This window comes from Nannospalax galili, unplaced genomic scaffold (assembly GCF_000622305.1).
Source record: "Nannospalax galili isolate Female #2095 unplaced genomic scaffold, S.galili_v1.0 scaffold278, whole genome shotgun sequence".
Classification (NCBI taxonomy): domain Eukaryota; kingdom Metazoa; phylum Chordata; class Mammalia; order Rodentia; family Spalacidae; genus Nannospalax; species Nannospalax galili.
In genome coordinates, this window is record NW_008347536.1 from 12604402 (window position 1) to 12631577 (window position 27176).

General features: G+C 51.4%; 1 protein-coding gene across 1 annotated transcript in view; it reads right to left on the reverse strand.

Moving 5' to 3' along the window:
- Positions 1-358: 358 nt before the first annotated feature.
- The window catches only part of Myo7a (myosin VIIA), a 72826-nt gene continuing 46008 nt past the window's right edge, over positions 359-27176 (reverse strand). Inside the window, exons 28-49 of the mRNA XM_008844211.3 lie at positions 26552-26678; positions 25705-25824; positions 25184-25357; positions 24195-24422; positions 22813-22983; positions 20141-20258; positions 19415-19541; positions 18681-18850; positions 17741-17931; positions 17115-17239; positions 16595-16752; positions 15536-15689; positions 8618-8773; positions 8110-8215; positions 7071-7184; positions 6305-6392; positions 6029-6135; positions 3783-3968; positions 3283-3399; positions 2484-2567; positions 1539-1658; positions 359-1067 (exon numbers count right to left, since the gene is read on the reverse strand). Coding sequence (XP_008842433.1) covers positions 978-1067; positions 1539-1658; positions 2484-2567; positions 3283-3399; positions 3783-3968; positions 6029-6135; positions 6305-6392; positions 7071-7184; positions 8110-8215; positions 8618-8773; positions 15536-15689; positions 16595-16752; positions 17115-17239; positions 17741-17931; positions 18681-18850; positions 19415-19541; positions 20141-20258; positions 22813-22983; positions 24195-24422; positions 25184-25357; positions 25705-25824; positions 26552-26678 — 3031 coding nt within the window. The 3' untranslated portion in view covers positions 359-977. The remainder of the gene's footprint in view (positions 1068-1538; positions 1659-2483; positions 2568-3282; positions 3400-3782; positions 3969-6028; positions 6136-6304; positions 6393-7070; positions 7185-8109; positions 8216-8617; positions 8774-15535; positions 15690-16594; positions 16753-17114; positions 17240-17740; positions 17932-18680; positions 18851-19414; positions 19542-20140; positions 20259-22812; positions 22984-24194; positions 24423-25183; positions 25358-25704; positions 25825-26551; positions 26679-27176) is intronic.

The window sequence follows — 27176 nt, forward strand, 5'->3', positions numbered from 1 at the left end:
ACCAGCCTGTCTTCCAAGTGGTGGGATTAAAGACATGCGTTGCCACACCTGGCTACACACACATACACACACACACACACACACACACACACACACATACACACACACACACACACACACACACACAGGCCCTCCCCTCTTTGACCAGTTCCACCCCCTGACCAGGAGGTCTCAGCTGCCCTTTAAAATTCAAGTACACCTTGGACATAAGCGTGACCCAAATATAGACCAGCTTGGTCAGTCAGGCTCGGGTAGAGGAAATTGTGACACAGGTCCCTCCCCTACAGGTCTCTATCATAACCCCCACACTGTCTTCCCCCAGTAAAGACCACTGCAGGACCAGAAGATGAAACACATGCTTTATGCCCAGAGGTGGTCAGGGAGAGGTGAGCAGGGGCCCCATCACACACACTGTCACATACAGAAGGGGTCCAGGTGGTATAACCAGGAAAACTTTGCCCAGACTTGGGAAGTAGTCAGGGGAGGCTTCCTAGAGCAGGTGACACTGAGGGAGTACTCCAGGAGTGCTCATGGTTGAGGGTAATGCCAAGGACCCTGGACCCAGTCCCTTGGGTTTCAGAGCATCCAGATTAATGCACATGTGCTTTGGTTACTCCCAGTATGAAAGTTAAGTTATCTTCTTGATTCTGCCATCTCCTCAGTGTGCAGAAAGTCAAAGGAGATCACATGATGGGGCTTGTCTGAGTCAGGAGAGGCATCCAAGGAGCATAGGTTCTTACACTGGGAAGACCACAGTAAGCCAGGGTGAGTACTAACCCAGTTGCCAAAGTGGATGCAGGGAAGTTCTGACCTCATGGCAGATAAGTTAGAGGCCCAGTTGATGTGGTCAGTGTTGGCTGGCCAGCCCAGCTCCCTACCTGGGTGCCCAGGGTCCTCCCAGCTGCAGGAGTAGCTGATAGACCCTGAGCCAACTGCTGCCTAAGGAGCAAGTCCTGGGCCAGCCCTTCCTCCACTGTTCACTTGCCACTCCTGGAGTTCCTCTGTTTACTCATGGCTGTAAGCATCTGGCTGATGTAGGAAGTCAGAAGGTCATCCATCTTGTAGCCCTGGAATCAGGGGTGAGAAAATGAACAGAGCCCATAGTGGAACATGCCAGTCTCTCAGACCCAGACACAGCTCCCAGGGCATGTAGTGGGCATAACTCAGAAGCAACCCAAGTCCTGTCCCCCATACACACTTGAGGAGCTAGGTTCATCTGGCCATCTTGAGCCCCAGGCTTGTCCTTCCAATCCCAGATGCCTCCCTCCAGGAGTGACTGCAAATGCTACCAGCTGAGCTGCACCTTGGGTGTCTGAGCTCAGTTTTGGAGGTCTTGTTGCTAATGGCTCTTCTGTTAAACTTGGGGTACAGGCCACAACCACAGGCTCAATTGCCAGACACTAAAACAGTAGTTGTTGAATGAGAGATCTGTTCCTCAACTGCAGAGTAAGCTACTTCCCCAGACCTAAGCTAACCCTCAAACAGACCCACCGGGAGAGGGAGGGACCCACGCCAGGCTTCCTAGGAAGAGCTCTCACCAGTGATGTCTCACAGAGCAGTTTGCTCCCTCGAACCAGGTTCCCAATGGTGATGTGAAAGTAGGTGTTGCCGCTGCTCCAGTTGGAGATCTTGGTGAAGGGGTGAGTTGTCAGGATGTCCTGGGAAAGCAGGAAGGCACAAGCTGAACAGTACGACACTGACTTCACTCACCCCAGCACCAGTCCATAGTTACTTCACAGAAGGCCTGGGCCTTCGAGAAAAGGAACAAGAGGGAGAGGCCAGCTCTGCACAGAGCTACTGGGGGAGCCAGGTGTCTTCCCCTCCATGCCTTGCCTCTAGACCACTAGCTGGATACCCAAGGAAGCTCTGGAGGTTGTTGGGTACTTGGGGCCCAATATAGAAATGGAAATGACCAAGGGATTGACAACTGTCAGCCTGAATGAGATGGCCAAGTTTGAGGAGAAAACAGGACAGAACCTTGGGGACACAATATACTTGGGCTGTGCAGAGAAGAAATCCACAAAATATCTGAGAAGGAATGATGAGCAGACGGAAGCCATGTGGGCCATGCAGCCGAGGGGAAAATGGTCATTAGTGCTGTTCACCAGCTGTCCAGGAGCACAGCTTCTGAGACATGGTGGGACTGGGCTTCCCAGTTCACAAACATATTACCCCAGCACAAGCTGCCACCATCTGCCACTCTATGAGAATGGGCAGAGAGTGTTTTGGAAGGAGGCAGCAGCCTGTAGCATCCAGGGACTCTGAAAAGCCAAGATTTAGCGGCAAGAATCTGGCAGTAAATGGAGGATTGCAAATTTAGTGGTGCAAATGAAGGGTAAGGAAGTAAAGCACAGACAGCCTTTCTACATGGGCAGCCAGGGGCTCTGCAGTGAGGGCAGGGGCTGGAAGGGCTTGTTATGGGACCTTGGCTGGTGGCTCAGGCAGAAGCCCCACCCTCACCTGCTCGCTCCTGCCCTGCTCACCTTGGTTCTGGGATCGATGAGGCTGACTCCATATTTGTTGATGGCAATTAAGAGAATTTCAGGGAAGTTTGGCTCTGTAGTTTGCTAACAAAAAAAGTGTGAACACCATCAGATGGGACTCCAGAACAAGGCAAGTGTTTGGACATGCACAGACCCTCCGCAGAAATTCCATCCCTTCGCTCTTGCTTTTCTTGCTTTTTTGCTATGCCCTTTCTCTCAGTCCAAAAATTTCCCAGAGCAGTCATCTGGCACTTTTGTCCTAGTTCAAAACCCTCCAGGGCTCGCTACCCCCACCTGCTTGCCACCCTGCTGCTCTTCACAGCCACCTCACACCCTTCACCCAGCCACACTTCTTTCGTTTCTTGCCCACACCTGAGCTCTCAGGTCTCTGGACCTTTGCCCATACAGGGGTCCTTGCCACAAGCACTTCCTGGAAAGCCCACATCACCTGCTCCAAGGAAGCCTCCCCAAGCTACCTTCTGACCCTGGGCATGTCCTCCTGGCTCTGCCACCTCATGAGGGCCCACTGTCACAAACAGGCCATCCTTCATTATTCTGGCCTGTTTACATGTCTGCTTCCTCAGCAGGCAGAGCTCCTGGTCCCTCTCTCCCCTGGACTTAACCCAGGACTAAGCCAACATACTTAGCAGGTCAAGGCTAAAGATGTTCCACTCCTTTCCAGGCCAGTAGGTGCCCAAGGCCATCACTGTCACCCTCAGTTCAGTAGCAGTATCTCAGTGCCATCTCATCCCCTACAATTTGCTCCTTCCTGCTCTCTAAGGAAGTCCCACTGACACACCTTCACCTCGAAGAAAGCCGAGCCAAAGGTGGGCCACTTGAAGATGAGCTTCAGGAAGGCCAACTTGGCCTCCTCCTTCGACTTCCCTGCGTGCTTGTTGAAGTAGGCGACAATGGACTGCAGAGGGAAGTGATCAGAGCAGACCACTCATAGCCCCCTACTTCTGCTTGTCTGCCCTGTCAGAGCCAGGCATGGGATAGACCCCTGCCAGCCATCAGGGTTCACACATATCCCAGCTTATTGACCTCTGATCCACCCTGCCCCATGCAGGCAAGCTGGAGGGTATCAAGTAAACTCAGGTCACCTTGGCAACCAAGACCAGGTAAATTAACACCATGAGGCCACTAAATCCTTTCCATAGGGGACTAGACAGTACAGTGTAGACATGGAACAGAGAAGTTCCCTCATCCTACAGAAGAGGCATTCCCCTTGGCTGCTGACCTCAACCCCCAAGGTCCCATTTGGGGGGGGGCCCATTCCCACTGCCCCCTCATGTTTACCCGCTTCCAGTCATCAGGTGAGATCTGCCGGATGAGGTCCTGGGGCACTAGCTCTCTTAGCAGCTTGGGGATGCTAGGGAAGTAGGACTTGTCCTCCTCAAACTTGACTCTGTAGATGAGCGCCCCCAGCTGCAGCACCTCCTCTCGAGTGCACTTGTGGTAGCCTCGGAGATACTTGGGCAACTCCTGCCAGAAGCAGAGCAGGTCGCAGATGTGGACAGACCTGGAAGAGGCGCTCCTGACATCCTCCTACATTTGGGTCCACTACTTCCTCTGCTTCAGCTGACCCTGCTTCCCCACAGGAGATGCACAGGACAGGAAAGGGCAAGTATGCCTCCATCAATTCAGCACTTGGTAGGTCAAAAGCTGAGCCATGCTAGAACATTGTCCATTGCCCCTCCTAACTGTCCAGTGAGGTGGGCCAACTCATTTTAAAGATGAAACTCAGATGGACCTGCTAGTGAACCTGAGACAGTTTCACATCCTTCCTCTGCTGGACCCATCCTCTCTGGCCTCTTTCTGCTGTATCTCCTTGGGGGTTTCAATAGCCACAGCAGCCCTCCCACCCTCTTGAACATCTGGACTCAGAACCAGAGCATCTGCAGAGGAGGAATGACCAAAGCAGAAGTGACCCCACTGGAGAGATAGCATTGCCCACAGGCTCTTAGAGCCTTAGGACCACCTTATCCACTATTGGAAGGGTGAAGAATCTGAGGCTGGCCAGAACACACTGCTGATCAGAGGCTTTAGTCAATCACTGTCCATCCTCCCACATATCTATCCCCTACCTAATCATCCATCACTTTATTTATGGGTCCACCCATGCAGCCACCTTTCCAACTATTTCCCTATCCATCCATCAATCCACCTAACCACCAATTTACCCATAATTCATTTGGCATTAATCTTTCCACCCATCCCTTCACCAAGTCATCAATTCACCTATTCCATCCATCCATCAATCCAACAAATAGTCATTGAGCATTGACTATGAACCCTGAAGCAACAACACACACACACACACACACACACACACACACACACTTATGGAACTTGTGGTCTTAGGTCAAAAATTAGACATTAACCACCAAACTGATACATAATCACAATTGTTGAAAGAATCATTTGCAGTGCTGTGAGAGTGTATAACTAGGGACTGATCTAGTCTTAGAGACAGAGACAGCTAAGACATCTAAATTCTCTGTAGGTAAGGGAAGCGAGGGACGAACATCCCCTACAGGACATCACTGCCAAAGGTGGGTGGCACATGAGGATCTGAAAAGCTGTGGTTGGAGTGGCCTGAGCCAGGGGTGCCAGCTATGTGCAGAGGCAGCAGGAGGAAGAACGACATGGTCTGGACTTAACAGGAAGCTACTAAGAATTTCCAGGAAGCAGGACAGCTACCCCGTGCAGAGCAGAGTAAGGGGAACAAAACCAATGGGCGCATCAAGGAGTTCACTGCTGAATGAGAGGACAGCAGGCTCCATCTCAGCAGGCTGAGTGGGAGATGGGGTATAGTTTAGAGATTAAGAAAGTGGTATCAAGTGACTCAGGCCATGGAAGAGGTCAAGGCTGACTTTCAGGTATGTGTGTTGAGGAAACTGGTGGGGTGGTAAGGAGGGTGGAAGAAGGAAATACCAGGTTTGAATGAGGGCAGTCCTCCCTCCCAGGTGATGCTGTGCTCCATAGAAACCACTGTCCCCTTCTCTGCCTCCTGGGCATTCTGATTTGTCTCACACAAAGACTTTGGCCTGCAGTCACAAAGACGGTTCCACCAGCTGTCACCTGAACTTAGCTTGTGAGTTTGTTCCTCTATAAAATAGGAACATTCCAACTTCAAGTGATTAATTAGAAGGACAAAGGAATTAAAGGAAAACATGACAGATTCAGCAGGTGAGCTTCCCTCTAAGCTTCCTATCCAAAAATGTCTGTAGAACTAAGGAGGGCTTGGATCTATACAGTCACAGCAGCAGATGCCCATATTCAAAGGACCGAGACATGAAGAAGAGTCCTGAGCTAGTGGGGACTAGAAACTCAGAAAAATTTATCCAGGGAGAAGGGCTGGAAGATGAAGAGACAGGGTCTGAGGTCAAGCCACTTTCTGGAGACCCAGTGGTTGTAACTGGAGGTCGTTTGAAGTGGCTATTACAGACCTCAGCTGGCAAGGGCTCACTTTGGCTTCACAGAGAAGGCACAGCAAGGGTGTGGCCTGTGGAGCAGAGAGCAGAAAGCACTGGGCAGCTCACCTGGTAATAATGGAAGATGGAGTCGGCCATGGGGTCCTTGCCTGGCACAGTGGTAGTCCACAGCTTCTTCATGAAAAACACCTGGTAGGTGAGCGAGGGCACGATTCCTGTAGCACAGGGCATCTGGTCACACAGAGTCCCAGCACAGAGGATCCCCTGGCCCTGCGAGCCTGGTACCAGCCCCAGAGGAGCCCCTTTCTTGGCCAGCCTGTGGGCCTTGCAGCCCGGCCCCGAGATGACATGTGTTCTCCAGAGTCCTGGAGCACAGTCCCTTACCATCCTTAATTGGCCGGGCTTTCTTTATCCAATCTGTCAAGTGTCGAACAAAGTCAAAGAAGAAATCGTTCTCGGGGATGCTGATGACCTAGGGACATGACCATTGCAGCCCATTCACTTTAGTTCTGACTTTCTCACAACCTTCCTGTCAGCTGCTTTTCTAGAATGACTCTATTCCTGGCCAAAGGGGCTCCATATATCAGCCCTACTCACACTACCTGTGCCTGGTCCACATCTCTGGAGCAAAGGCCTCCTCCTGCTCAGAATGACATCATCCTACTCAGTGCCTGAACGCTGATCACTACCCAGGCCCAAGTCAACATGGTCAAGAACAAGATCCAGTCCTTGCCTCAGCTGTTCTCAGGCGTCTGCACCCAGCTCCTCCCACAGGCTCTGAGCTCCCCTGGACGCAAGACCTTGTTGGCATTACATCTGGGTCCCCAGTGTCTGGCACAATGATAGTCATGAAGTGAGATAAGGATGTATACAGGCTGTCAGTGACCACAGGAAGGGAGCACCCAGGATGGTCAAAGAAGACTTCCTTTGAGGGGGCTTTATAACTGGATCTGAGACCATCTGGGACAGCACACCTGGATCTGAGTCCCTGCTGTGTGCCTCAGAAGATGGAGATTTAGGGGCAGCTGTACAGGGAGGCCACAGGGGTGCAAATAGGAGGTGGGTTGTCAGATGCCCTGTGCAAGTGCCTCTCCCCCTCCCCTAAAAGTTCCTGGGACCCAGCAAGTCTCCAAAAGATGGGCAGACCCACCTTGTCCGCAATTTTGACAAAGAGGCTGAATCCCTCGGAGGACTTGAGGAGCAGCCGGCTGGCAATGTTCTGGCAGAAGTCCTTGGCCTTGGTGCTGGACTCAACCTCAAAGGCCTAGGGGCAGCGCTCATTTGACTCCTGCAGAGCCTTTCCCCACCCCCTCTGGTTGCACCTCCTACCCTAAGCCCCTCCCACTCAAGACTGCCTCCCTATTGGGTTGTCCTAGTGGGTCTAGAGCTGCACAGAGCATTTGAAGAAAGCAAAAAGCAACTCTGCCTGGCTCTTCTCAGATCTCGTCCTCCCCGACCCTCCAAGCAGGACTGGAATGTGGCTTTGGCCTTGCAGTTCTAGGCCGGACTAGTGAGAGCAGAGGCGAAGGTTTGGGATCAGGGATGGGGACATTGTAAGAAAAAGCTTGAAGAAGCAAAGCAACCAAGGGAATGGAGAAGGAAAAGCACCCCAAGGAGCGAGAATATGTGAGAGCTTGTGATGTTCAGAGGTCTGGAGGAAAGATGCGTCCAGGCAGGAAAGATTCTGGGAAGTTTCTGAGCTTGCCACCAAAATACTACTGTGGCATCTCTTGAGTCTCTTGGGTCAGGCAAGAGAGTAAAATGACTCCAGAGTAAAAGTTAAGATGTCCCACTCTGTGCAGCACTACAATGGGTATGACAGCAAACCTAACTATGGGAGGCAGAGCCATGGTGGACGGGCCCTGGACCCCAGCAAGTGAGTAGGGAGGGTTTATGGCTTCTCCTCTGCCAAACACTGTGCCCAGGAACAGAGTAGGAACAGGGAGGTGGCCCCGGCAGAACAGATTCTCTCTGGGGGTGGGATAGAGAGAGGCTGCTCTGGGAAAGTTGCTCCAGGACAAAGGGGTAGACCAGAAACCAGGGTCCCTGACCCAAGTCCTAGCTCTACTCAGGGGTAGGAGAATGAGGTGGCCAGTGTGAGGGTGGTGGGTGCTATTAGGGCCATCCTGTGCCAGCTGAGGGAGCTGGACCCTGTCAAGGGTGTCAGACCCTCACGCCAGGCCCCTCACCTCATCAGTGTCATCAGGGAAGTAGACCTTGTGAAAAATCTGGGTGGTCTTGTGCTGGATGGCCTCCACTTCCACCAGATGTGGAGGGTACTTCCGGGACCCATTTCTGAAACAAAAGTGGGAGGGGAAGAGAGGTGGTTTTGTGAGACCACAGGACTGGGAAGAAGAGGAAAATGGAGTTAGGCTCCAGTCTGATCCCCATCCTTACACCCTACATGTGGCCCTCCCAGAACCCAGGTTCCCAGCCTGTGAGTGGGATGGTAACTGGAGGGGGAGTGAAGGGTGTACATGGGCTTTGCAGAGCTACAGTGGGGCCCAAGGACCCTCCTCACTGGGGAGGGGATAAGCCATTCAAGGGAGTGTCCAGACTCCCCAACTGTGCCCAGCATGGGCTGCAGCTTCTGCCCTACATGCAGCATGGGAACTCAGGCACGGCCCCATGGCTGTGTTGTCATGTCCTCACCCTCAGAGGTTCATACTGCAACTAGCTCTGCCCCTGCCCCTGTACCTCAGGGCTTTCTGGAGCCGCTGCAGGCAGTCGATGGCAAGTGGGCAGTGCTTGCGGGACTGCAGGAAGCGTTGCACGTGGGGCAGGAGGATGTTGCTGGGTGGAAAGAGACCTGTGCACAGCCATAGCAGCTCCCAGCCCCGCTCTTCACTGTACCTATAGTAGGAGCAGCAGAGGAGGACAGGAGACCTATGTACCCAGGGTTATATATTCTGTCAAGGAATGGCACAGTCACATATCCATGACAGCCAGAACCAAATGGTGCTAATCAGCATGGCCACATACCACATGAGGTCACACTGATCAACCACAGGGACACTAGGTGACTGGCCAGAATGAAAGTACACAGTCACCAAACACTCATTTGTGTCACCTGAGATTTCATTCTCACAGCCACACTTTCCCTGGGAGTCAGGAGGGGGTGATCTGGTTCAGAGCATGCTTCAGTCCCTAATGACAGGAAGGGTCCACCACCTGCTGCTGATGCATTCTGGGTTGCCACTGCACCTCCAGAAGGACCCATGATGCCCCCCCGCCTTCCGACTCACTCCTGGGATATAGTGTCAAAAACTGGTTTAAAAATTTAGACCTCAAAAATAAGCAACTTGCTTTCATTTACAATGAAATGTACCTTTTACTCACTTCCAGACCAGGAACACTGGCCTCTCAATAACACACCATATTGTAACATCATCTTACAATTGGATCTCTTCTCATAATTTAGGAAAGAATTCTGGAGGTTCCTTATATCTAGCCTTTCATGCCTCGTCACAGGACCCTCAGCTGTGTGGGGGATGTCACATATGCTATACTAGGTTCCTTTATACTAGCCTATCTTTCTTAACCCCATCCTTGATCCTCCCTTTGCACCCTCCCCCCTGACAACTCTGCTCTCCCCTCTCCCCCTTTTCAACACCTCTCTCTATCTCTCCTCTCTCTTTCTCTCTCTCTCTTTCTCTCTCTCCTTCTTCCTCCAGAGCTTTTGGAATTCTCTCCAACCCCTCTTTTACTTTTTAAAGGTTTATTTTTATTTTATATGTATGTTTGCCTGCATGTATGTTTGTGCACCATGTACATGCGGTGCCCACCAAGGCCAGAAGAGGGAACCAGAGCCCTTGAAACTGGAGTTACAGACAGTTGTGAGCAGCCATATGAGTGCTAGGAACTGAATCTGGGTTCTCTGCAAGAGCAGCAATTGCTCTTGACCATGGAACCATCTCTCCAGCTCCTCCAAGCCCCTCTTCTTCCTTACCCAGATGCACTCTCTTCCTCATACAGTCACTCATGAACTTCATATAGTGAATTAAAATTACTCTCTCTCCCTCAGAGAACATCTTTCCCTCTTGCAAGGGACCTTGGCACCATCTGGGTAAATGTCCCCTTCCCCATGTCTGATCTGTCCCAAATACAATCTAAACTGGAATCATTTAAAGTTTTTTTTTTAACCTTTATTAAAGAATTCAAAGGGTTCACTGTGGCTTTTAACCAAACCTGGCAAGACATTTATCACCCTAACCACTTGGTGAGGAGAGGTCCTTTATCTGGTCTTCAGTATATGCCTGGGCTAATGACATCCATGCTCTTACCTCAGTTACAAACAGGCCAGGTTCCATCGTGGTGCCTGATACAGACTCTAACTGGTCCTGTCAGGTCATTGATGTAAAAGAACAATGGGAGAAGGACCCACTGGGACTGTGTAATCACCAGTCTAGTAGAAGGAATGAAAAATGCTGCTATCAAACCTCGTAGCTATGACAATGCGGCAGGTAACATAGGGATCGTCCAAGAGCCTTGTTTGGTCAATCTAGGCTAGCTGACACCATGTGCAAGTATGTTCTTCTGGAGCCCAAGAGCCAGGGTGGCCAGACCATCCTGACTGTAAACTCTATAAGCCAAGCCTCTCCAAATATTAGGCAAAAGCTACAAATACTAGAGCAGGGATCCCAGAGTCCTTCCCCACTTCCTGGGACATGGCTATCAAGGTGTTTAATAACCAAAAGGCCTCAAGAGCCAGAAAGGCCAAACTGGAGGATGAAGAGTACCAACAACAAACTCAATACACAACTGCAGCAACTGACTATCACCTGCCCATCTCAAGAAGTCTGAGAGCTCTGACTAGAGCTGCCCTCCCAACTCAATTTATGAGAACTCATCCAGCCTTTGGATGAATGAAGTTTCCTGTCTCCTCTGTGGTCGAGTAGGACATTTCAGCCAGTGTGCCTGAAGCCACCAGGCTCTTAGCCTTCCCCAGGGCCATGTCCAAACTCCAGATTGGGAGTCCTCACACTGGAAGTAAGGATGTCCTTCTCTGCATTTGAAAGGGGGCAACCCATCCTACATCCAAAGCCCTCATATCAGGTCAAACTTGAAAAAGGATGAATGTCCTTGATTTTGTTCCTAGGATATGAGATGCCCAATGAGAAGAGGGTCCCTCCCACTCTGAGGAATGATGGGGCCCTGAGGCTACATGAGTTTACAAATCTTCCATCTCTGTGGATGAGCTTCAGATAACACTAGACACAATAGGGACCAAAATTACATTTCTTGTAGATATGGAGCAACGTTAAGATATATATTTATTTTTATTATTTGTAATTATGTGTATGTGTATCTGAGTGTGGGTTTGGGAACAGGTGCCTGTGGAGACCAGAGGCATCAGATCCCCTTGGAGCTAGAGCTACAGGCAGTTTAAGCTTCCCAGTGTGGGTACTAGGAGCCAAACTCAGGTCATCTACAAGAGTAGCAAGCACTCTTAGCCACTAACCCATTTCTCCAGCCCTGGAATGACTTTTTATGTCCTGAATATCTTTCCAATTTGACCTTCCAGTATCCAGTCCTCACTGCTTTGACATAGAGCCCCAACCAGCCCACTTTCTTCCCCTCTTAACATATATGATAAACATGTTTTCATTCATTCCTTTCTTGTCCCTCCTAGCCGCTCCATTTCCCTCCTAATCAGGGACCTCACGTTTAAACTCTAAGCCCATCATGTTTAACTCTAGGCCCACAGATTTATTGAGATGCTAGAGGTCCTTATCCTAACACTTGCTCCCTGTCCTATAATGCCCCAGAGCTATCTAAGGCCCCAAAGACCCTCCCTATAATCTCTACTACAGACCCCTATGAGTGTCCCCCCAAGTCTCCATTTCTGGTTACTAACAGTCCCTCTTGTCACAATAGCCCTTAAGGACTCTTAATGAGTTTCCTCAAAGGAAAGCTCCAATATCATTAAAAGCCTAATGTGCAAAAAGGCTTCTCGTTGATAAATTCCTGGACACTGGGCTACAGTGTCCATCGCTCACCATGAAACACACCTATCTTGGCATTAAAGATGGCAGGTGTCAGGTGAATCATACAGAATGGTCCCCAATCCTGTCTAGGAGGGGAATGGGGCAGGTAAGTCGAGGCTAAGGGCCATAAATGAGGCTGGGGTACCAACCTATTCCATAGTTCCCAATCCTTACACTTCTTGGGACAGATAGCTTCCAGCACCTGTAGGAGCACAGTGTTCAGGGTGCTTTCTTTTGCACTCTCATCCACCTCCATTCTCAGTTCTTATTTGCTTTCAATTGGCAGGACTCTTCCACCCAGGTTATTTAATAGCATACCTGGGCTGCTTTCCCTTAGGGCTCTGGGATAGCCCCAACCTTTTTGTACAAGTTATAACCAAAGACCTGTCATACTCTCAATTACCCCCTAGGAACAGCCTCCTTGAATACATAGATGATTTATTAAAATTTAGCCCAGGGGCTAGAGAGATGGCTCAGCAGTTAAGAGCACTTACTGCTCTTGCAGAAGACCGGGGTTTAGTTCCCAGCACTCACATGGTAGCTCACAACTGCCTGTGACTCCAGTTCCAGGAAATCTGACAACCTCTTCTGGTCTCTGTGGGCACTGCACACATGTAGTGCACATACGTACATGCAGGCAAAATGTAGTCCAGACAAACCTACGGCAGATCAAAATGCTGTCCTGATTCTTCAAAAGTTAGCCATGTGGCTATAAGTCTTCACCTTCAAAGGCTCAGATTTCCCTACCAAAGAGCCAGCTCCCAAGACTGATACTAACCCCAGGCACAAGGGGGCCCTTCCAGTTACCACAAGGATCTAATTTTAACAATGAGGATCCTGGCCACAAACAACTAAGAAGCTTCCTAGGCATAACAGATCCAGTTCTCCCTGGTCTTACTAACTCTTTTCCTTTATATATGCATGAGCAAAGGGGACTAGCACTGGGAGTTTTAACCCAAACTCCAGATCCCTCCCAGAGCCCAGTTGCTTAGCTTTCCAAGTCATTAGACCTGATGGCACGTGAGGTCTTGCTCAAGACACTGGCAGCTGTGACTCTTGGTTTGAAAGGCCTCTACATCAACTGTGGAACAGAATCTGATGAATGACATGCCCCACCAGGTCCTTGAAACTCTCAACTTGAGTCTTTCCCACACTGCATCTCACATAGCAGAAGCAACAAGTATGTGACTCTTCTACAAACTCCAGAACTGGCTATAAACCATGCCACATCCTAACTCTGAGGCCTTTCTATAGCATTACTATGTGAAAAAAATGGATTTATCTTCAGTGCTAGACCAGACTTACAAAATTTCCCATTTTCCCACCCTGAGGCCACCTGGTTTACAGGTAGCAATAGTTTTATAGTAACAGAAATAGACTTGTGCAATATGCAATAGTAAATCTCAAAGAGTTCACAGGCACAGAACTCCCCAGACCTTACAGTGCATTTTTAATGCAGTTCCATTGTCAGCCTAATTCTGAAGGGTCTCCCCAGTTTCCCCTCCCCTTCTACAGCCTGTCAGGAGTAGAGGAACTATGCTGAGAAAGATTGGCAAATAGATTTCACTCACATGTCGCCATGCAAGGGGTTCAAATATCTACTGTTTCTAACAGATACCTTCACTGGATGGATAAAGGTAGACCCACTGAAATAGACAGGACCTCAGAGATGATCACCATCTTTAGAGAACACATACTCCTCACTTGAGACTTCCTTGGTCCCTGCAGTCTAACAATAGCCTGGCTTTCATTTCTGTTGTCATTCATGGAGTAAGTAAAGCATTCTGAGTTAAGTATCTCCACATCACTTGGTGCCCTCAATCTTCTAGAAAGGTAGAAGGGCTAAGCTGACCCTAAAGAACTCTCAACAAGCTCACACTGAGTCTCAACAGTCTTAGCCTACTCTTCCCCTAACCACTTTTTTTGAGTATGTGTCCTATCAAAGCAAGCACACCCCAACTGTGTTCGCATTATAGGGCTGGAGAGATGGCTTAGCAGTTAAGAGCACTGGCTGCTCTTACAGGGGACCTGGGTTTGATTCCCAGCACTTACATGGCAGCTAACAACTGTCTGTACCTACAGTTGCAGGGGAATTTGATTTCTTCTTCTGACCTCCATTGACATTGTATGACATGGGTACACTTATATACATAATGCACTCATACACATAAAATAAAAATAATAAAGTTTTTTTTAAAGATCTTGCATTTCTACCAACTCACCTCAGCCCTTTCAAAGATCTTTATGGTATATCCTTCCTCCGGGCAGATCTCTTGCTAGAGCTACCATTACTGTCTCAGCATCTTATATCACTGGGACAAACTGTCAAGGCCATCCAAGTGCCAGGATGAGTGTACCATCAGAATGTGGATGACCACAAGGAAATAAGAGTTTTCCAGACAGCTGGTCAGTTACTCAGTCAGGCAATATACTCATACATGTAAAATAATAAAAAATAATAAAATAATAATAAAATAAACAGAAATAACAGACTGGAAAAGTTTAAAAAACTATTCCTTTAATTCAAGATGACTTTCTTATTTATTTGATTAATTTTGTATGTATATGTGTGTTTGTTTATGTGTGCATGTGGGTGCATAGCATGCGTGTAACCCTTCATGTAGCTATCAGAGGACAGCCTCTAATGTTGTTCCTCAAATGCAGCTCATTTTTACATTTTTCTTTTTTGAGCCCTGTTTTTTCATTGGTATGAAACTCAAGAAGTAGGCTAGGCTGTCTGGCCGGAAGCCGCAGGGATCCACCTACCTCCACCTGCCCAGTGTGGGAATTAGAAGCATAGACAGGTCCTGTGCAAGCTCAAACCAGACAAAAACCAGCATGGATGTGGGGAGGTGGATAAGAAACTCCAACCAAACCTAAGTAAATTGCGACAATGGTTGGTTGCTGGGAGGGACAGAGACAGTCTCTTTCAAGTATGGGATGCTTGGCAAGTTAACCAGGCTCCAGTGGATGGACCTACACTGAAGGACATTTGGAGATGTAAATTAGACTCTATAGGCAATGTATATATATATTATACAGTACATTAAATTGAGTGGAGGGAAATAAGGGGGGGTATGATTAGGGGAAGGGATCTAAATACCAACAAATTATATTGTATGGAAATTGCAAAAATTCAATTTAAAAGAAGGGAAACCTCTTGCTTTCTGGTCTTGATAAGTACTTTTTACCCTACTGTCCTCCATACACATCTCACACAGAGAGGACGATGAAACTGGGCCAGGGGGTGGGGATAGAGCTCTCCCTGGTCTCTAAAGTAAGCTTGGATCTGACTTTCCACTCCTGCCTCAGGCTGGCCCAGTAAAGAGATGAAAGAGACACTGTGGGCCCAATGCTTCTAGCCTAGGAGCCTTTCCAGACAGAACTGACAGCCAGCTCAGCCTGAGCCAGGACACCTGGATCCACAGGCCCAGGTACCTTTGAAGATCTCTGGGCCTGTCCAGAAAGGTGCACAGATGTAGGAATGGCAGCTGACAGGCAGGCTGTAGACTTAGAGGCCTGGCTCCTGACAGGTCAACCTTGGACCCCAGGCCGGGCTGATAAGGCATGCTGACTGTTGAGGGAGACTCAACTGGCTGAGAATAGCCCCCTGTCCATACCCGCTCACCTGATGTGGTTGTCAGTCAGCTGCTTCAGGATCTGCACGTAGGCCTCGTCCTTGAGAGGTTCAGCCTTCAGTGCCCCCTCAAAGATCTGGTCAGTGAGCTCATTGACGGAACGTGTCCTCTTGGATGGGTAGTCACCCATGTACTTGAGCACAGGTGGGAGGCCATCAAGGAAGGTTCTGTGACTAAGGGGATGTGCTGGCTAGGAGGTAGGAGACCACACTCACACACCCCACCCCCGACTCTCAGGCCTCAGGTTTCTTAGTTACATAGTGGATGTGGCCTGCTGACCTCCTTCCTTCCCCTCATGGCCATCTTTCCTCAAGCCCTGACCCTACATCCCAGATCACCAACCTGACTGCCACACATGTCCAGGGGCTCCCCCTGTTCATAGGACACAGCCTAAGCTGCTACTATGCTGCTGCTTCCTCTTCGCCTCCCCCTTCCTCCTTCCCCTTCCACCCTCCTCCTTTTTCTCTTCCTTCTTTTCTGCTGGGCATTGAACCAGGGCCTTGGCATGCTAGGCAAGCACTATACAACTGAACCTATGCTTTTTAGCAGGACCAGGGAACCTTTCCTCAGCTTACATCTGCCCTCCAGATAAACTGAATTATTTTGTGCCCTTGAAACAGCCCTGCCAATATGCCTCAGGGCCTTTGTGTGTGCTACTCCCTCTGTCTGGAACATCCCCCCATCTCTCCTTGGCCTGGCCACATCCTACCCAGCCTTCAGGGCTCAGCCTACCTGCTGCTTCCACTGTTTCCTCCTTCTAGGTTGGGTCAGGCCACTTCATGGGCCGGCACCATCAGATCATGAGGTCAGAGACTGACTCTGGCCACAGCCCTGTGTCTGTGCCTGGCCCAGCACAGGGCACAATACTTACTTGTCAATAGAATGACAGGGTCAAAGGATATAGTGGGCAAGGTTGCCCTTTTCATGCTATAAGATGCTATGTGCTCAGATAGGGTCCTCCACATGTGCCCAGGACCCAGTCCCATGGAGGAGTCTTTCCCTGCCCTGGGTGCCCTCCCTGACACTCTAGCCCTTACAGCAATGGATATCAATAAAGGCCATGCAGGCCTCCTGGGAGAGCTCCTCACTGCCTAGGATCTTCTTGAGCAGGGCCTGCTTGAGTGGCTCCCGTGTGTGGCTCCATAGTCGGTCCTTGCCTCGGGTCTTGGACACCATGACACGGCTCAGTGTGTGCTTGGGTGGGGGTCTGTCAGGTAGAAGGCCAGTCAGTCAGCACCCACCCCACCACAGGCTGCTGGATAGAGAAACCCCAGCTGGTGAAAAGCCCTTCCCCGACTTGCTCATCCCACCCTGCAGTGCACATGTGCTACTACATCATCCAGAAAGTCTAAGGCTCACTCCCAGGCACGCTCAGCACAGAGCTGCATATCCAGAACCACAGCACCCATCTTCCTACCCAGGCCCCACGACGTGTGAAGATGGAGGAAGAAGGCTCATCCTGGCTAACAGAAACTGCCCATGCTGCCCTTGACCTGACCTGCTCCCAGGCGGGGCCCTCTCCAAGCCTTCCCCTCTTGTTCCACACCTGCCACCTCCTCCAGCCATCACCTGAAGTAATCGTAGGAGAACTCCTCCAGTGTGTAGGGCTTGGTGCGCACCTCGGGCTCTGCTGTGCGCAGCTGCAAGAACCGGACAACGTCCTGCCTCTGGTCTGGAGTCATGGTGACCAGGGCCTGAGGGTCAAGAAATGGGCAGTTCAGGTCAGCTGTCCAGTGAGGGCCCCTGGGATATGGTAAAGCTGAAGACTGTCAGACTGGAGAGGCTTGGTCTCCATGCAGGTGGACCCTGAGCCTTTTCCTCCCATGACTACAGTCACTGTGCCTCTAGCATGTGGAACTCAGAACAGCTCAGTCTCCTGAGCCTGGCTCAGAAACTTCCTGAAGAGATGCATTGAATCCTTGAGTCATCCAGCTGTGACCCCACTCCCTTTCAGACTATTCTGTGACAGGGTTCTCCCAGGCCCTTCACCCCATCCCTGTCCCTAGGCCCCTTCCCAACTGATACAAATTTGATGGCCACCCATACTTTTAGCCTATGGTCCTCTGAGACCTCCAGACCATCTTCACAGAAGATGCAGGCCATTAGTGTATTATAATTCCTCACTCCATTCCCCAGATTTGAGAAGAGGACCAAGTGGGGAGTACAGGGGTGTTTCCTAGTGCCAGAGCACATACCACAATCTCCCGTGGTGGCAGGGTGACAGTGGGCATGACATATACGCAGTCAGTGGGGAAGTCCCCACGTTGCTTGGTCCTCTCGTTGATACCATTGGCCCAGCCTGAGTTCATGACCTGCTCGCCCGTGTCATGGTCGAGAATGATGAGATCTCCCTTAGCGAAGCTGAGGAAGCCCGACTCCTCACCAGCTTTGGCACAGGGGTAAGCGGGTCCGCAGGAGAGAAGAAAGAGGGGCTGTGTTGGAACATTTTATTTGAACTGATGACTATAAGCCGCTACTCCTGGCAGAACTGAAGTCCTATCCCACCTACCACCTCATCCACTTTGTCAATACCCCATACCCAGAGGCAGCCTCCAGAGCGCATCATATGCCTACTCAAAAACCTTCTGTGGATCCCCATTGCCCAGAGGAGAAAACCCTGAGCCTAATGTGAGCTGGCCTCCCAGTCTCCTTCCTCCTTGCTCCTCCCCTCGTCCTTTCCAGTCAAGCTAAACCGTTTGTAGGTTCCAGGCATGCGGGCTTTCTCCTGCCTCTGAGGTTCTCCCTCTGCCTTGTGCCTCAAACCCCTGGTGACTCTTGCCTTGTCCCTGGACCCAGGCTGTGCAGAGGGTCTGTCCTCTGAGCTCGCATAGTCTCTGGGCTTCCGTGGTCATGCAGGCCACTGCTGTTTCCCCACTTCCCTCCCCACTAAGGCGCCACACTGCTCAGCCAGAATACCACTGTGTGACCATCTCAAGGCAGTGGGTACTGAGAACACCATCTAACTTGGAGCAGGTGACAGGAGGCAAGTTATAGGATGAGAGGCGGGGAGGGGGGAAGGAGCGCTCCATGGAAAACAGGTGAAGGCAGTTAGAGAATAAGTACCAGCCATCTTGAGGGCAGGGTCAATTGTGCAATCTACCTCTGGTCCCCATTCACCCATGCCAGTGCACTCACCAGGATTGGGGTTGTCCTGCAGGGCCACCACGTACTTAGACCTCTTCCGGAGCCCCTCCAGGAAGGTGACCACCAGGTCACGGATATCCTCGGCATTACTGGATGTGAAGGTATACTCGTCCCCCTTAATAGTGGCCAACGTGAAGCTGGGGGCCATCAGTTTTGCTCCCCTACAGGACCAACACGGAGAACAGGGCCCAGCCGGGGTCAGCCCTGCCCAGCCTGAGTAACATGACGCACAGCCCAGGTCAGAGCAGCCCAGCGAAAGCAAGACACGGCACTCCCTGAAGGGGACCAAGGCCAGCCAATCAGAGTGGCTCAGCCATGCAGACAGGGCCCAGCTCCAGCAAGACCTGGCCCACCAGGGAGATGAGACCCAGCCTAGATACATCACGGCTAAAGCTAGGCCTGGTCTGGCAGGGGCCCAACCTGGCCTAGTCCACTGCCTTTTGCCCATTTATGTCCTTATTCATCCCTCAAGGCTCAGCCTAGATGCCTCTTCCACTATGAAGTCCTCCTTGTCCTCATCCCATCCCAGACACTGGGTGGGTGTACATGGGTGCTCTGGGCCGCCCTGAACTGCCTGGAAAATGGTCTGTTCTAGGACCCCAAAAATTCTCTGGATGCCCCACTTCTCAGCTGACAAATGGATCCCACTTGGTCTGCATCCCCGGCCCCAAGCACTGCACTCTCTCCTCCCGTTGCTCTGCCTGTGTCCTGTTGGCTGTCCCCACCTGCTGCTGGATACTGCCATGATTTCTGGGAAGGACAGTTCCAGAAGCACTTGTTCCTGCTCGTCCACGAAGTACACACCCGTCCAGTTGACAGCCACGATGACATCATTCTTAGGGAGGCTGGGGCCTGGGAGAGTGGCAGAGACTCTGATGGGGGGGGGCTCCCAGATCGTGGGCTTAGCCCTCCTAGCCCTCATAACCATAAGGAAATGACTAGGGTGGGAGGGTACTAATTTGGGGGTTTATAGGTAGGGAAACAGGCTAAGCATGGCCACCTCACAAGCTGAAAGCCAAGTGCTGGGAAGAGAATGCTGCCTCAGGAAACAGCTTCAGTCCCCTTTGTACAACGGTTCCCTGCCCTGAACCAAGGTGGGACATAGGGAGGGGTTGGACAATGAGCCCCAGGTCCCCCTGTAGCCCTGACATCTGGCAATTAGCATGAACAGATGCCCAGCAATGATGGCCTGAGGCCAGCTGAGCCACTGGCTGTGTAGACTGATACTTGCCACATCACTCACACATTCACCCTGGCCACCCTCTTCTAAGCACAGCTTAGAAGCTTTATAATCAGCTGCTCAACCCAGTGGCCCATGAGCACCTATTATGCCACCACTGACCGCTTGCATCCCTCACAGCCCCCTCAGTAGGACCGAAGACCACGTGCCTGCAGACAAGTGACCACTCTCTCCCTCTGGGCCACAGCAAAGGCTGAGATGGGGTGGATACCTGAAAATTTGTAGGCTTCATAAAACCTGGAGAAGAGCAAGGGCCATTTGAAGCGGGCATAATTGACCACGTCCTCTTTGACCTTCTGGGCATCAGTCCGCCTCTGAGCGTAAATTCCCTGCAGAGAACAGAGAACAGCAGAGGACAAAGGAATACGGGTCAGCTCTAGAAACCAAGTGTCTAGATGCCACACGGGTGGGTGGGGACATAGGGCTCCTGCTCCTGTTTCCATCAGCACATGGTCACCCCCACTGCCCTGCTTTCTCTCTTTTTTATTTTAGTAACTTTTGAAGCTTTATTTACTTTTGTGTATGGGCAGGGGGATGGTTGTGCATGTGGGTGTAGTTGCCCACAAAAGCCAGAAGGGAGCGTCAAGTGAAGTTACAGGTGGTTGTGAGTCGCCTGACGTGAGTGATGCTGGGACTGGAACTCGTGTCCTCTGGAAGAGCCAAAACAGCTCTCAACCACCGAGCCATCTCTCCCGCCTCCAACTCACTTTCTCTTATCCAGTCAACACTGGAGCCATTGCAAGATCTTGCCTCTATGTGGGCACCAGACACAAAGAGAAAATATATCTGCCATCCCCAGGGAGCTCCCAACACAGCAGCCAAGGGCTCTGGAAAGCCAGTGGAGGGTGGGGGCGGGCACATGCTGTGTGTGGGGAAGCATGAGGGCAGAGTGGCCAGGAAGAGAGGGGACATGGCATCATGGCGTGGAAAGCCAGGTCCCAAGAGCCAGCTTCTGCAAGGCTGGGCAGGCAGGTCTAGGAGTTGGCAGTCAGCACACAGCAAAAGGACAGCCTGGAGGCCAGGCAGGGCTGCTGTGACAGTCGCAGCAAGGAGCAAAGCACCCAGCATTTTGTTTCCCTGTAAGAAGTCCATGGTGCTGGAGTGGAACCTAAGGGACCAGAATACACATGTGGCCTTAACACATCAACCCAGCCCCACATTAAGATGCCCATGCCAGTCACACACAAGCCCAATGCCAGTCACAGAGGGGGTCGATGTGGTGCCAGGCCAAAGATAGTAAGCGTTAGCTGACAGTTCAATGTGGCCAATTACATCTCAGAAGGTTCAGAAAAATAATAGAATGTGTGTGTATGGAGAGAAAACCACAAAGCAAATGTGGGTAACCAATGGAAATTTCTGGAAGAAATGAACACGGTAGCCCTGGGCCTCAATTTACAACCTCTCTCCAAGTTTGAAATTATTTCAGAACAGAGAAGTTTTAAATTTTTCCACCTAAATTCATATGTCCAAGTCCTAAACTCCCAGTAAGCATATCTGGAGACAAAGTCTACAGTAGTTTACATGTGGTCTTCCATGGGGGCCCTAACCCAATCTGGCTGTGTCCATATGGGAAGAGGCAGTCGAGACACAGGTGTATCTGAGCACAGAGGAGGACCACAGGAAGACAGATGAAATGGCTGTCCCCAAGTAGGGAGGGGACCTCAGAAGAAACCTGTCCAGCAGTACCCTGATTTCTGTCCCAGAACCCAGAACTGACATGGAAATGTCTGTGGTTCCCATGTCCAGTGTGGGGTCTCCCTGACCTCCTGCTGGAAAGCACCTGCATTCACTTCTGTCCTCTACAGGAGGGTACGGGGCTCTGGGGCATACACACCAGGGAGCTGCAGTCCAGGGAAAGACACAACTCAGTTGTGGATGCTAAGGGGAGAGGTCATGTCCATCCAACTGGTAGCTGTGTTCTCAAGGCCCACCACTCCACCCAAAGCAGCCACACTCAGGCCCTGCTGGCAGTGCTCATCAGGACAGCTGGGAACGCAGAGCTGGGGGCTGTAGCTGTTTGGGAGGCAGAGTAGACAGCAGCTGGACAGATGCCAAGGAAGAATGAGATGGCCAAGGAAAGAGCAGGTTTCTCTCTTGAGAGAAAGAGGGGTGCAGAAAGGACATACTTTCTTCCAGAAGGGAGTTGAGAGGCCTGGCTGAAGCCTTCAGAGGAGGCATTCAGGGCTAGGTGGGCCTGCAGGGAGCTAACCATGGAAGGTGAAGAGTGGGCAGAAAGTAGCATGGGGCACTGGGTGAAGGAGAGGCGTCGGGGGGTATGAGAGACTGTGTCTGTGGGGTCCTCCAGTAACTGTGGCACAGCCAGGTCTACTCTGACACAGCAGAGCCTTGAATGAGGGAGGCCTGTGCCCCACCCCCAGCAGCCCATGCTCAACTGCCTCTCCAGCTGGATGGCCCTGCTCTACCTGCACAGCCCCGTAACTCCCACAGGAACTTAGCACATTGGGTCATGGCTTGGGGTTCCAAGCAAAGAGTAGCAGAAGCCTGAACCCAGAGTTCCCATGTGGCAAAGTGATAGGATTCTTTTAGGAAAAACAAGGATGCATCTCCTAGACAACCCCAATTATCTACCTCCAGTGCTGAGTAGTCACTCATGAAGTACAGCACTGCAAGCAACTGGAGAGATCACCTCCAAATCCCTTGGCTCCCAGGGATCCCTCAGGAGGCCACTGGACCAGCTTTGAACCTAATACCCAGCCCACAGGAGGTGAGAGAAGATGCACGTGAGTACGCCCATGGTAGGAAAATGACAGACAGCTCTAGGCAGGAGGCCCTGGTCTCCAGCGCCTCCCAGGCAGAAGGTGGGAGTTGTAACTCCCTTGGTTGCTCAGTGCAACTCTCCTCCGAGCCCTTTCCTCTTCCTACCTTCTTGTGGGCAGCGATGGCCAGCTGCGCCCATTTCTCAAGCGTCTTCAGAGGTGTGATCTCACGGTCGGGGATGTAGGTGGGCACGAGGCTCAACAGGCGCTCCAGAATCATCTCAGAGCCATAGTCTACGAAGTACTGCTGGGAGGCCAGTTCAGCCAGATCATCCTCCTGGGCAGGAGACCTCTGTCAGACCCCAGAGACAGCCCTTCCAGACCATAGGGCCCAGGCCCTTCTTCCAGCAGTATCTTCTGCAGCTCAGGGATCCTGGCCCTGGAGACCCTATGTTCTCCCTTTCTCATTGTAGTATTATTGTCTGCACAAGACAACTGTGAGCTCCCTAAGGCCATCTCCTGGTCCCCTAAGCACCAGTGCAGAGCTAGCTCATAAACTGATCCAGAGAGAGCAGCCAGCCTATTGGTAAGGGCCAGCCACTGCCTCAGGGTGACAACTCAGTCCTGTGAAAATCACTGGAGCCGGCAGACAAGAAGAGAAGAAATGCCCATTCTGGAAAATAGGAGAGGGGGATGGTCTGGAGAAGCATGTCAGCATCACCATCTCCATTACTGCCACAGTGTACCTCGGAAAGAATCAACATAGATAACAACACTAGGGTCTGCAGCAGAGTGCCAGGTGGGCAGCTAGCATGGGCCCCTTATCAACAGCCAGTGATGTTGCCCTTGGTGTCCCCAGGGCTCTAATGCAGGAGCAGGGGTGATAGAGAAGGCTCTTAGGGCCTTGCAGGCAACAGATTTTCCAATGAGTGTGAAATGTTTATGAATTTTAGCAGTTGGTATAGTGGCTCTAATACTCTTAACTTTTCTCCACTCATACCACCATTGACACCACTACCACTAACATCACCACTGCCACCAGAACAGATAAATACCATCAGCAGCATCAATGCTATCATCACCAACAGCAACAACTACCCTCTTCATCCTCCATCACAACCACCAACAAAGCCACAAGTACCTTCAGCACTACCACCACAATCATCACAAACAAGATGCCCAATCTTGTCCCCAGGAAATGAACAGATACATTCCTGTAAACCCTGGTCTACATGATTGCAGTTTCTCCTTCAGAACAGTTGCTAGACTAAGAATGTCATTCACAAGTGCATCCATCAGTGTGTGCACCATACCACATAAGCACGCTGCAGTACATACAGATGGACCACTTCTCGTGGAGAATCAAGATAGACTTCTAAGCACTGGCTCCTGTATTTTACCCGATCCGTACAGCTCCTGTAAGGTACATAGCTGGAAAGTGTTCAACTGCTGCCAGGCCAGACTCAGCACCAGCCCACAGTAGCCCTTGACCTCAAGGTGGAACACAGGTGGCAATGACCGAACACTCAGCAGATGCACCCCACTCACCTTCTCACACCTGTACTCCCCAAACTTGACTCCTCGTACCACCTGCTGGTAGATGAGGTTGGTGGCCACGTTGTCTTCTGAGGGGTTATGCCAGGGTGTGAAGACCTCTTTTCGAAAGAAGAGCCTCCATGGGGCATTGCGCTCCTGGGCACCCTGCTCCTTGGCATACTGCTCACACTGGGAGATGGCATCCATGACATGATCACTGCCACTGCCCAGGGAGGACACCTGTGGACAGAGGAGAGAAGGTGCAGTGGAGGTGGGCAGGCACAGGGTCAGAGAAGGGCTTCAAGCAGCCATCCACTGTATCAACTGCTTTAAGTGCAGGTGGAGACCCAAGCTCCAAAGGGGGTGGGAACATGTCCCAGGTCTCCCCCATCCCCCAATTCCAGTCACAGTCACAACTCTGAGCTATCACAGACAGTGACTACCTTTCCAAGTTCATTAGCAGGACTGGGTATGTGGAAGTGCCTTTATCCATTTGGGGGGGAACTATTAAGCATAATAGTCTACTGGAGAGACAAATCCAGGTCCAAGCACAAGTTCTGTCCCCGGGTCTGCCCAGTAGCAGAAGAAATGCCAGAGCCCCAGGCACGGCTCAGCAGAAAAGTCTGTGGGCCCAAGCCAGGGGAACGCAAGCAGCTGGAGAAGTGGAAAGAGTAGCCACTGGCTGAGTACCCCATCCACACACCACAACAGCAGATGCCAGTGCATTCCCATGTGAACTTGGGAAGCGGGACTGCCTGCCATCTTTCTCCTTTCTCAGCACCAGGAGAGGGTTCCTTCTGCCTGGGTACATGGTGATCAAGGGAACTCTGGCTCTCCATCCATGGGTACTTAGGTGCCCAAGAGCTCTCTATCACCCTCATAAGTCTGGCAAAGCCAAAGTTACCCCTGGCTTAAGTGAGCCACTCGAGGACACCTGAGCGAGTAGGTGGCCATGCTGGGATGGGAGCCAGTAGCTGTGCCCTGAACTTGGACCCCCATACCTTATCAAACAAGGCAATGTAGAGAGAGAACCCAAAGCGGTCCTTGAGTGAGATCTTGTCAGCGAGCGCTTTGCACAACTCTTTGGCAGTGGTTGCTGAATCTGTCAGCAGGGTCTTGGTGGTCCCATCCATGAAGGTCACGGGCAACATGATGGGCTTCTTGGACTTGGTAGCCTGGGAGTGACCAAGAGGGTCTGTAGTCCCTTCACTCTGTACTCTGCCAGTATCCCACTGGCCATGTAACAGATGCCCTCTCTGAGGGGACATTTAGGTTTCTTGAGGGCAGGCCCTGAGGCTGAGGTCAGTGCTGCTGTGCGACTGGTAGGGCCACTGGGATGCAGGAGCATGCCCTGCCAAGTCATGTTGCCATAGGACAGGCAGATGGTGCCAATGACCCCTTTGGGGCTTCCCTTTGGGCCTTGTATTCCAGAACTTGAGAAGCCCTAGAATCCCACATGAAGGGTGTTTCTGGGACACCAGAGAGCACATGCCCACATGCATGCTGAGTGAGTCTGGCTGACCTGCAGCTCCAGCCAGCTGGGTGGCTGTGTCCGAGTTCCATTGACGAAGGTTCTCCTCAGGCGCTCCTCACAGTACGGGGCATAGCCAGGTGGGCCCCCATGGATGAAGTTCCGTAGGTACTGCAGACATGGGACCCAATGAGACAGCCCCCACCTGGCTTCCCTGCCTTCCCCCATCCCTCACCCCTGTCGTAGCCTGAGGTTTATCCAGCCATATTTGGGACCTACTGGTTGAGGAGGGTCACCCCTCCTTTCTAATCCCACTCCCATCAACCCTGGGAGCCAAGTGCATGCTTTGTAGCTTAATGGCAAGGCCACACAGTCCAGACCCACCTATTCTGAGCCTCATCTCCTGCCTTGCCACCCCTCCCCTAAACACCATCTCCGCTCTCTCTAGAGAAGCTGATGAACTCATTCAGTGCTCTATCTGGACTCCATCACTTTCCCCACCCTCGCAGTACCAGACCAGTACCCAGAGCCTGGCACAGAGTGGAACACATCTGTACTAAGTGCCTGCTGCAAGATAACAGGGTACCCAGGACTCACCTCTGTCACACTCAAACCTCTTCAGAATGGGAATAAAAGCAAACAGAGCCAAGTATTGGCCATCTGGACAAAGGGGACCTCAGGAGGAGAAGACTGGGCAGGAAGTATGAGCCTTCGAGGACTGAGGAAGGCCTCTACCCGCCCCAATGGGGCTTCCTATTTTGAGGGGCCTCGGATCACAGAACTTGAAGAGCCATAGAATCCCACATGAGGAGCGTTTGTGGGACCAAAAAGCACATGCCACATGCATGCTGTATCCCAACCTAGTCCCAGCATCCTTCCCCCCAGACCTCTCCCCTACCTTAACAAACTTTTCAGAGGGGGCAAAGCAGCCCACACAGAGGGACACGAGGATCCAGCCCCGGGCATAGCTGCTCTTAGACGGGTTGTGGGTGAGCTGCTTGCTGATTTGGCAGTAGATTTCATCCCTGGGTGGGGACAAGGCTTCAGAGGGACACTTAGTCACCCCTCCATAGCACTGATGACTCCTGAGTCTTTCCATCAACTCCCCAACACCCAAAAACCTCAGTAGCAGCCTCTCCTGACCTGAAGGTGGAGACATGTCCCTAGAAATGCCACCCACAGAAACCTCGACCTGGGTTGGGCCACTGGCACTGGAGGTGATCTGGCAGTAATGCGGTTAAAGCAGAAAGTACAGGTGGAGCCTAATAACCACAGCTGCCAGATACCAAGGCCCACTCCACACTGTCTCATGTCACACCTCTCACAGTTTTGCCTTCCCTCAAGCCTCAGATGTGGGCATGATTATTCCCTCTTTACAGATAAGGCAGAGAGAGGAAGGAACTGGATTAGGGTCACATGACTAACCAGCAGCAGAGCTAAATGCAGAACTTTTTCCTTAATCTGTAGCTAAATTGATGAAGCCACTACCCAGTCACCATGAACCCCCAAATTCTGCCCAGAGG